Source organism: Eriocheir sinensis, chromosome 26 (assembly GCF_024679095.1).
Source record: "Eriocheir sinensis breed Jianghai 21 chromosome 26, ASM2467909v1, whole genome shotgun sequence".
NCBI classification, from domain to species: domain Eukaryota; kingdom Metazoa; phylum Arthropoda; class Malacostraca; order Decapoda; family Varunidae; genus Eriocheir; species Eriocheir sinensis.
This window is the reverse complement of record NC_066534.1, coordinates 5,856,612-5,867,809: the sequence shown is the minus strand read 5'-3', so window position 1 is coordinate 5,867,809 and position 11,198 is coordinate 5,856,612. Positions and strand designations below refer to the sequence as shown.

General features: G+C 46.1%; 1 protein-coding gene across 1 annotated transcript; it reads right to left on the bottom strand.

Moving 5' to 3' along the window:
* Positions 1–1,047: 1,047 nt before the first annotated feature.
* LOC127003896 (uncharacterized) lies at positions 1,048–9,096 on the bottom strand. Its single transcript, XM_050871001.1, has 3 exons — positions 9,008–9,096; positions 1,795–1,905; positions 1,048–1,578 (listed from the first exon to the last, which is right to left on the bottom strand). Exons 1-3 carry the CDS (start codon positions 9,094–9,096, stop codon positions 1,434–1,436), a joined length of 345 nt encoding a protein of 114 aa, XP_050726958.1. The 3' UTR covers positions 1,048–1,433.
* Positions 9,097–11,198: the final 2,102 nt, after the last annotated feature.

The following is an 11,198-nucleotide window of genomic DNA, read 5'->3' as shown; positions in this document are numbered from 1 at the left end:
TGCAAATTTAGCCCTTTTTAAAGTAGACATTTCCTACAGAGATACAGCATATCTCCTACACACAGTAGGTGTAGGAAATGTGCTTGACACTTGTTTTTGTGTAGGAAATATGACTGCCTAAGTCTAGGAGCTGCGGCAGTATGGCGCATCCGTCATAACTCCTACAGTTATACTGTCATATCTCCTACAAATATTATATATTGATTAAAATGGCACTTTTTATTTTTCACTAAAACATACTTTTTAAATGAAAACTTCAAGCCTGTCATGAATTGCAGTACGACAAGTGGGACATGTTGCAGGGTTGTTATTATCTATTATATACAAATATTATATATTAATTAAAATGGCACTTTTTAATTTTCACTAAAACTTATGGAACTTTTTATTTTTCACTAAACTATACTTTTTAAATGAAAACTTCAAGCCTATCATGAATTGCAGTACGACAAGTGGGACATGTTGCAGGGTTGTTATTATCTATTACATACAAATATTATATATTAATTAAAATGGCACTTTTTATTTTTCACTAAAACTTATGGAACTTTTTATTTTTCATTAAAACATACTTTTTAAATTGCAGTACAAGTGGGACATGTTGCAGGGTTGTTATTATCTGCTGCGGATACAAGGATATTTATGGAATATGCACAGGAGGAAGCGTGTCGGCAGGGCAGAAGAACAACTATCCTTTCCCTTCGCCTTAAGCAGATGCTGCACCGAAGTTCGGGAGGAACATCTTGTGTACCAGCTGCGTTGTTGTCAGGGCCCTGATGCTCATCCCCACTCTCATCACCACTGTCTCCAGGAAGTTGAAATGCTGAAACAGAGCTATCAAATGTAAGGACAGCATTGATGTATTGGGTCAATGTGTATGTTCCATTCTGTAATTGTTCTTTCAAGTTCAGCCTGCGCTCAATGTTTCTGACAAATTTCTTCTTTTTCGGACGAGTGATGTCCAAGCCAGCATCCACACGTTCAATGTCCTTTGTTGTGTCTGTTATCAGATTATTCAGATGTGTTAGGAAAGTGTAGATGTTTGGCTTGTGCTGGCGGACAATGGCTTTCAATCTGCTGTGATATGACTCTGCATCATTGTTAGTTCCACGAGAAAAATTGAAGACAGATATCCGTTGTGGAGTGACTTTTCGAATCCAGTACTCTGTGATGTAGGTTTTGAATGCAGTAATTTTTGTCTGGGAATGATCATTCACGTCAAAATTTTCTTGGAACAGAGAGTCAACTGCTTCATGCATCCGGTTGGCTGGCACATAACTTAGTGTCATTATCTTTTTGACCCACTTATTAAAGTGCTTGTTGTCGTTGTAAAGTTCAGTTAGCCCCAGTTTCTGAATTTTCCGGTACAGGTTTTGTGAAAAGTGGAACTGACAGCCTCCAATCTGAACCTGTGGCCAGCAACAGCGAATTGCTTAACCAAAACTGCTTTCAAAATCACCCATTGCTTGTTCGGGATTCAGGTTGGGGATGAGTTCCTTCACTTTTTGCATTGCGAGATCATACAACTTTTGAGACTTTGAGGTCATCAAGGTGAAGATGAATGGGAATGAATGACCTCTGTAAAAGCCAAGTAATGTGAAGAGCTGGTAGAGGAGTGCAGGCACAGTGTAAAAAGTACCATCAATATTCCATTCCTTAATTGTAGTCATCAGTGGTACAAGGGTTTGAGAATAAAAAATCAATGCCAAATGACCACTTCCCTGATCTGTGAAGACAAATCTGAGGTTTCCGTTAAAGGCCTGGGCCTCTGGGCTTTCTAGAATGTTGGCACACTCCTCTGCAGTTTGTGGTTGCCTAGGTTTTCGGCGCTTGGCTCGAAGCATGCTGCGCTCTACAGATGAGAAAAACACATCTGCTCCATGTTGGTGATGTCTTGTTACCCGCCTGAAAATCTCAGAGTTGCTGGTAGAGCCCACTTCCTCAACAGCCTTCCCTCTTAAGAGTGTTCTTCAGATCTGTTGCAGCAAAGTCGGATGCCTCATGGTTGTGGCCTTGCGTTGCTCTGATGACACCAGTTGTCTGTAAATAATGGAAAGGGCATTAAACTCGCTGTTGTGGTCACAGAACAACACCTCACACCACCACATTTTACAACTGTCTTTACCTCCGACAATACGGCTCTTCCTCCACAACTGGGGTGCTGAATGCAACGCAGGTACAGTTTGTTGTTTCTTGCCACATTTCGGAGGTACCGGAATCCAGAGTTGTTCAGTAAACCACTGCATTGAAGCGGATGTTCCCTCAATACTAGCCATGCTTGGTCCAGAGCTGTGGACTACAAAATATGCCGTCTGTCCCGTCGAATGGAGAAACAAATACTGCTGGGTCGAGACTAAACTCGACTCATGTCTGAATGTGAACGATACTGCGCAGAACGGACGTATAACAAGCTAAGTACTTGTTGACTGGTCAAGGTCGCCAGGAGTGTATTGCGTACAGAGGCGCCCCACTAGGGGGGTGCGCCTACACAGTGTAGGAAACGTGACAGAACAGATTATTGTGTGTAGGAGATATGCTGTATCTCTGTAGGAAATATGTCACTACTCGAAAAATGCTAAATTTTTAGGAGATGTGCCCTGTAGGGAACTCATTTTTTGTGTAGGAAATAAGCTGGAGACTTGTTTTTGTGTAGGAAATATAACTACACCTATGTGTAGGATATGTGGCAGTACTACAATTATTGTAGGTTTGTAGGAGAAGTGACTACGCCCCTTTCTCGCAAGCTTCCTCCCCTCAAACTCCACCCCGATATTGCTTCACTTTCATCTTTATCGCTACTTTCATGCTCACTGCTCTTCTGAATTTACTAACTGCATGCCTCCCCTCCTCCTGCCGCCCTGATGCATCCGACTTTCTACTGCAGCTCATCCTTTTTTATCCATATCACTTATGCAAGAGTTAACCAGTATCCTCAATCTTTCATTATTTCTACTGGTAAACTCTGGAACAGCCTTCCTTTATCTGTATTTCCTCCTTCCTATGACTTGAGCTCTTTCAAGAGGAGAGTATCGCAACGGCTCTCCTTCCATAATTGACCATTCTATGACACTCGATCTTTTTGCAGGGGCAGCGAATAGCAGGGTTTTTTGTTTGAATTTATTTTTACCCTGGAGCTGCTTCCTTTGCTGAAAAACAATATATATTGAAGAATGGGGTGAAGAGGAAAGCATTGAAAATATTTCACTTTTCATGAACATGTTATAAATAAGCCCCGTCTGTACACTATGACAAAGATGAGAAATAATCATCGGAAATGCTTAGGAAATCATTCTCAAATCATGAACATGAAATTTGAAAGATTTTCTGAACACCAGCTCTGGGTCCCTCTCCTCTAAGGAGTATTAGCCGCTCATGGCAAGGGTGTCATGGATGCTAAGCCACTCATTGTCGCCCAGTATATGTCAGCGGTCGAGTGCCTGACAAAAGAACTGCAATGGAGGTTAGTCAACACATATGACAGGTCCTTCACAGAACTGCTTCCCAGCAACAGAAGAAAGGTGTTGGTATTTGAGAGAAGCAGGAGTGAAGTGGTTAATATTAATTGTTCATACAGGGTGAAAGTTGAATGTCCAAAAGAGTGTAACATTAAGCTGAATGGAAAAAGGATGTAGGAGGTGAATGAATTTCAGTATCTAGGTTTGATCCTGTGCAGACATGGAAGCATGACAGGTGAGACCAGAGAAAGATCTGTACAGGGGAGAAGAGTGATTGGGTCCCCGGAGAGTATGATGAAAGGACAGTTGACATGACACTGAAAAAGGGATTGCGTGATGGAATAATTGTGCCAATGATCCCTTATGCAAGCAAGACGTGGGCAGGAAATGAAAGCCAAAGATCCAGGATACAGGCAGTAGAAATGTGATTCCTAAGAAGAGCTTATGGGGGAAGGAGAATAGATGGTGAAAGTAACGAAAGTGTATATAACAATTATGGTAGGTATGTCAAGTACAGACGAAGGTATGAAACGTAGAAATATTGAGAGGGTTAAACGCAGTACCGTGAGATGGTTTGGCCATAAAAAAGGATGCTTGAGAGTGAAAAGATGAAGAGGACGTTCACCAGTAGGATTGCTGCGGTGACTGCAAGAGTACGACCCCCAGTGAAACTGAGTGCTGCAGTTTGTGAGAGAAAGGAGCGAGAGGAGTGTTAGAGGAAAAGTTGGAAAGTTTGTTTGGTCGGCGCAACATCTATGGTCGTTTGCCGGAGAGAGACAGGAGGGGAAGGAATTATAGAAGGGAACAGATCCCAGGAGACGGGACACAACTCCCAATTAATACCTGGTACCAATTCACTGCTGGGTGGACAGGAGCATAGGGTATTGGAAAAGCCTCCCAAATTTTTCCACTCCACCCGGGAATCGAAGAGCGTAAGAGAAAAAGTTTTGTTTAGTCGGCGCAACATTTGTGGTCATATGCCAGTGTATATTTTTTTTTTTTTTTTTTTTATTTTTTATATATACGTCGCGACATATAGCGCCGGTAGGCTTCTTCCCGGTGGGGCCTGATGGTCGACCCAAGGCTTCTTTCCGGTGGGGCCTGATGGTCGGCCCAGCCCGTTCTGGCGCAGGCGAGTGTTTATAGTGGCTCCATCTTACATTGGCTCATGCTGCCCTACCGGGGCTCATCTTTAATCCTAGAATCTAGAGTCCGGGTTGATTGGTGATCTTCTGGACAGCATGTGGGTAGTTTTAAGCCACTCGGCGGCGGCTGAAAAATCCCAGCTTGGTGGCACCGGGCGGGAATTGAACTCGCGTCCTCCTGAACGCGGTGCTGTTACTCTGTCGATTCAACCACCGCCTGCAAGGAGGGAATGTAAGAACAGGTATAAATGGCGACTCTCCTGCTGTGGCCTTCTCCTGGGGCAGTGGTTTTCAATATATATATATATATATATATATATATATATATATATATATATATATATATATATATATATATATATATATATATATATATATATATATATATATATATATATATATATATATATATATATATATATATATATATATAGAACACTCTACTGAACGGCAAGCCACTCCTGGTGAGGTGAGAAGGGAGCTGAAGCCCTCTGGCATCTTCCCATGTCTTTACTCAACTGCTTCCTATTGTCTCACCAACACTGGAGAGTAGTTCAGCAGTTTCTAAAGACAGATCCTCTCTTTATCCACACCACACTACATTCACATAATATATACACCTTTTCCAAAATTCAAAATTCAAATGGCTCAATTACATGCCTCGGAGTCCCTGCCTGGGGGACCACAATTTCAGGAGGACTCCCCTTCTGGCTGCTGAATCTGAGAGGTGTCTTGACTCTCGAACCTCTTTCTCAATTTCTGCAACATTCGCGGTCTTCGCTCTAATTTTCATTCTGTGAACATCATCTGTCCTCTCAAACCTCACTCTTCCTCTTTCTTCTCAACAGAAACACAGGTTTCTGAGGCTACTGACAATAATTTCTACTGTGTTCCCTCATACTATCTCTATCCTAAATTTCAATCCAAGCTGGAGGTTTCGCCTACGTGCACAACGACATCACTTGCTCTCGTGCCCACAACCTTGATTCTTCAGACTTTTCCACCATCTGGCTAAGACTTCATTGTCATTCTATTACTAAATACATCTCTGCTGTTTATCTCTCACCTAACTCTACCAATTATGTAAAATTCTTTGACTATTTGAATTCTAAAGTGGAGCATCTTGACCCACTCTCCTTCGCTGAAATCTCCATCCTAGGAGATTTCAATGTTCACCACCAGCTTTGGCTTTCATCCTCTTTCACTGACCATCCTGGTGAACAAGTTTACAACTTTGCTATCCTCAACGACCTAGAGCAGTTGGTTCAGCACCCTACACGTATTCCTGACCGTCTTGGAGATCGGCCCAACATTCTAGACCTCTTCCTTACCTCAAACCCTTCTGCTTATTCTGTCAATTTGTTCTCTCCGTTGGGCTCCTCCGATCACAACCTTATTTTTGAATCCTGTCCCATAGCTTCTGAACAGCCCGCAGAGGCGATCCTTCTGGCATTTTGTTTCAACTCGGTGCGACGACCCAAGGATGGACTTTTCTGATTTCCCGTGAATGATTATTGCTTCCAGGATAGAGACCCCTCTGTGTGTGCTCAGCGCATCACAGAGGTGATTGTCTCTGGAATGGAGGCATACATTCCTCGTTCTTTCTCTACTCCTCACGCTAAACAGCCTTGGTTTAATCACACTTGTTCTCGTGCTGTCAATGATAGAGAGGTAGCTCACAAAAAGATACCAGAGCCTTCAAACTAATGCTAATTATGAACTTTACATTTCTGCCCGAAATCGTGCCAAATCTATTCTCCGACTAACCAAAATTCTTTCATTAATAGAAAATGTCAAACCTTTGCTTTTCTTAACTCTTCCAGAGACTTCTGGCACCTGGCCAAAAATATCTCCTCCAAAATCACTTCCTCATCTTTCCCTATTCTCCTTAACCCTGACGGCAGCACCTCCGTCTCGTCTATCTCTAAGACTGAACTCTTCGATCAAACTTTCACTAAAAACTCCACTCTGGACGATTCTGGGCATATTCCTGCTTCTCATCCCCCCTCTGACTCCTTTATGCCTGTTATTAAGATTCTTAAGAATGATGTTTTCTATGCCCTCTCTGGCCTCGACCCTCAGAAGGTTTATGTGCCTGATGGAGTACCTCCTATTATTCTCTAAAACTGTAACTCCGTGCTGACACCCTGCCTGATCAAACACTTTTGCCTCTGCCTGTCAACATCTACCTTTCCTTCCTGCTTGAAGTATGCCTTCATACAGCCTGTGCCTAAGAAGGTGACCGCTCCAATCCTCAAACTACCGTCCTATTGCTTTACTTTCTTGTTCATCTAAAGCTTTTGAATCAATCCTTAACCGGAAGATTCAAAAGCACCTTCACTTCTGACCTTCTATCTGATCGCCAGTATGGGTTCCGCAAGGGCGTTCTACTGCTGATCTCCGAGCCTTCTTAACAGACGCCTGGACATCCTCTCTTAGCCGTTTCGGTGAAACTTTTGCTATTGCGCTGGACATATCAAAAGCTTTTGATAGGGTCTGGCACTAATCTGCTTTCTACACTACCGTCCTCTACGGTTTCATCCTTCTCTGTACCTTTATCTCCAGTTTCCTTTCTGACCTGTTCTATTTCTGCCGTGGTAGACGGTCACTGTTCTTCTAAATCTATTAACAGTGGTGTCCCACAGGGTTCTGTCCTATCTCCCACTCTTTTCTGTTGTTCATTGATGATCTTCTTTCCAAAACGAACTGTCCTATCCATTCCTACGCCGATGATTCCACTCTGCATTATTCAACTTCTTTAATAGAAGACCCACCCTTCAGGAACTTAACGACTCAAGGCTGGAGGCTGCAGAACGCTTAGCCTCAGACCTTACTATTATTTCCGATTGGGGCAAGAAGAACCTGGTGTCCTTCAACGCCTCAAAAACACAGTTTCTCCACCTATCCACTCTACACAATCTTCCAAACAACTATCCCCTATTCTTTGACAACACCCATCTATCACCTTCCTCAACACTAAACATCCTCGGTCTATCCTTAACTCAAAATCTCAACTGGAAACTTCATATCTCATCTCTTACAAAAATCAGCTTCCTCGAGGCTGGGCGTTCTGTACCGTCTCCGAGTTCTTCTCCCTGCACAGTTGCTGTCCATATACAGGGGCCCTTGTCCGCCCTCGTATGGAGTATGCATCTCATGTGTGGGGGGCTCCACTCACGACAGTTCTTCTGACAGAGTGGAGGCAAAGGCTCTGTCTCATCAGCCTCCTCACTCATACTGATAGTCTTCACCTCTTAAATTCCGCCGCAATGTTGCCTCTCTTTCTATCTTCTATCGATATTTCCCACGCTGACTGCTCTTCTGAACTTGCTAACTGCATGCCTCCCCCTCCCGCCATGGCCCCGCTGCTGCACTCGACTTTCTACTCATGCTCATCCCTATACTGTCCAAACCCCTTATGCAAGAGTTAACCAGCATCTTCACTCTTTCATCCCTCACGCTGGTAAACTCTGGAACACCCTTCCTTCATCTGTATTTCCTCACTGCCTACCACGACGAACTCTTTCCAAGAGGAGGGTATCAGGACACCTCCTCCCGAACTGACTTATCTTTCGGCCACCTCTTACCCTTGGGAAACGGCGAGTGGCGGGCTTTTTTTTTTTATTAATGTTTACTTTTTGTGCCCTTGAGCTGTCTCCTCATGTAAAAAAAAAAAAATACTGTTGTGGTGGTAGCGAGTGTCTCTCAAATGTTAATAGGTTCTGCGGATAGATCAAAAGATCAATATCCCAGCCATCCGTCAGGGTTACTTTTATTTCACGAAAATACAACAGTCATAACAAGTCATGGGTAACAACAAAACACAAAGAAAAGGTGTTTGTGTGTGTGTGTTGCTTGTGTGAATGTTGGTGGAAGTGTAAGACATAGGTGTTGATATGTATGTGTGGAATAATGTGTACAATTTAACAACAAATAGGACGAAGACAGACAGTGGAAGATAAGCGAGGACAAGGAAAGACAAGTACTAAAGTTAACAATGAAGACATGGCGACGTGACTACGGAGTGCGACAAGAGACAAATCAAGAAGGACAAATACAATGACAAATGAAAATACTTAGACGGCACATAGGAGACAGACACTCATTATAAAGGGGAGTTTATAATATTTGAAATAAAAAACATTTATAAGTATTGGATTGTGACGATCCTGTCCTAATTTATGTCGCACTGGAGAGCCACGCGGCCGCGGCCGCCGAAGCGGGAGGCTACAGCATATTGCTACACTTCCAGTGACTCAGTGAAGGAGGAACAAAATCTTCTGGTCTTCCTGGGGATGCGGGGCTGAGACGGACGGTGTCAGCGTTTCAAGGACGGGAGAGATGGGCGCCTGGCTCTAAAGTGGGGCAAGCAGGTAATCGCCGGCTTGACCCCTGCTCCATGGAGACCGCGTCCTGAGAACCATGATGTTTGGTCGATCGACATGGCCCTTCTTCTGGTCCGTCTCCAGGACGCGGTAGGGGAATTCTTGGTACATGGCTGCTGCAGGGGCCGCCGGACGGCATCCACGCGCACGAAGACGTGGGTAAAAGTGTCGAGGTCCTGTTGACGAAGGTCTTCTTCGGGGAAGAGCGCGGTTGCATTCCGGAAGGAAGGCTCCTCGCGGCACCTTTGAGGTGGGCGGGCGGCGAAGTCCTGTCGCCGCAGGTGGACGGTGTGTCAGGTGGGCGGTGTCAGTTGGGTGCCAGAAGTTCCGCCTGGAGCCGGAGTTGCGCCTGTACACCAGCTCAGCTGAGGAGTGACTGCGACCTCGGCAGCAGCTGTTGGTTTGTTTTCCTAGATATTACACATTTTTGGCCTGACGACCCCACTGCAGCTGCGTACTTTTTGCTTATCGTCTTAACGCGCTTTCCAATTTGTTTCCAGTCCCACTTTCGCCCATATATTCTTCACCATGACGTCCTCAAGCGTTGTTCTGGGTGTGGCTTTCGCATGGCTTTCATGGCCAGTACTCTTTTTACTTTTTCCAAGGACGTTTTGTAGGTTCTGTGTTAAGACTCAGAAAGATGACTGGGGAGTATCAGAGTTAGAGAATAGGGTTGCTGACTCTCGCCGCCCAGGGTACACTTTATCAAGTTAGTGCAGCAGCAACAAGCCCCGGCCTCCCTCCCTCCCTTCCTCTTCCCCTTCTTCTCCTCGTCCTCCTCCCTCTAGTATTGTCTTCACCCACACAACAGCCCCCTCCCATCCTCCTCCTCCTCTTCTCCTCCGACTATCTCCGATCTCCCTGCTTCCCACCCCCTCCCCTCCTCTCCTCTTCTTCCTCCTCTTTCCTCCCCTCCTCCTCCTCCTCCCTCCCCGCCTTCCTCTTCCTGTCCCCCTCTCCTCCTCTCCCCGCCCACCTCTCCTCCTCCTCCTCCTCTCTCTCCTCCTCTGACCTCCTGCCGCCTTCGCTCGTCCCTCCTCTCCCCACACCTGTCCTTCACCTTCCCCTTCCCCCTCTTCCTCCTCCCTCTCTCCCCGTCTGTCCCTCCCCTTCCCCACCTCACCTCTCCTCCCTCTCACCTCCCTCCCTCCTCCGCCCCCTCCCCCTCCTCCTCCTCCTCCCCTCCCTCCCTCCTCCTCCGCCTCCACCCCGCCTCTCTTCCGTCCTCCCTCTCTCCCCTCTCCTTCCCACTCTCCTCCTCCTCCTCCCTCCTTCCTCTCCTCTCTTCTTCCTTATCCTCCGCTCTCCTCGCTCGTCCCTCCCCCTCCAACACTCTGTCCCTTACCTTCCCCTTCCTCTCTTCCTCCCTCCCCTCTCCCTCGTCCGTTCCTCCCTCTCCACCACCTCACCCTCCCCCCTTTCTCCTCTTTTCTTCCTTCTTCCCTCCTTCCTCCTCCCCCTTTCCACCTTCCACCTCTTCCACACCTCCTCGCTCTTCATAGCAGGTCCCTCCCTCCCTTCTCGCTTCTCCCCCCTCCCTTCACCTAATTCTCCTGGCCCCCTCCTCCGTCGGGTTTCTGTTGTCAAGATAGTCAGGTTCGTTATGTTGACAGGTATTTTGCCCAAGGATAAGAACAGGACGAGGGTGTGTTTCCAGGGGCAGGGGTGGGCCATTATATCAGACAGGATTGAGGCGTGTATGGCAAGCGAGGGATCGAACCCCATTGTCTTTCTCAGCTGTGGCGGAAACGACGTTTCTCGTGTGCCAAGCGAGGACCTTCTCAGGCGTTTTAGAGAATTGTTAGGCAGGATACGTGACGCCAGTGGGTCACCAGTAGTGTGGCGTCCTGCCAAGGAGGGCGTTATGATGGATGGCTGTCCAGGGCGATAGCAGTGAACAGCAGACTTGCTGAGCACTGCGAGCGCAATGGGTGGCTGTTCGTCGCCAAGTGGGACCTCTTTGGCAACGACGCCCTACGCCCGTGACGGGATACACTTGACATTCATAAGTGTTGAGGCTCTCTCAGACTCCCTTGAGCGAGCACTTGGTACCCTGAGGGATTTTTTAGTATAGGCGAGGGGGGGAGGAGTAATGGGAGCAATGGGAGGAGTAATGGGAGGGGACATCTAGCTCATAATATAACCAGGCAGCTTAGAAGTAATTCAAGGGGAGTAACAGAGGACGGGCTAAGAATCTTTCTATACTAACAGCA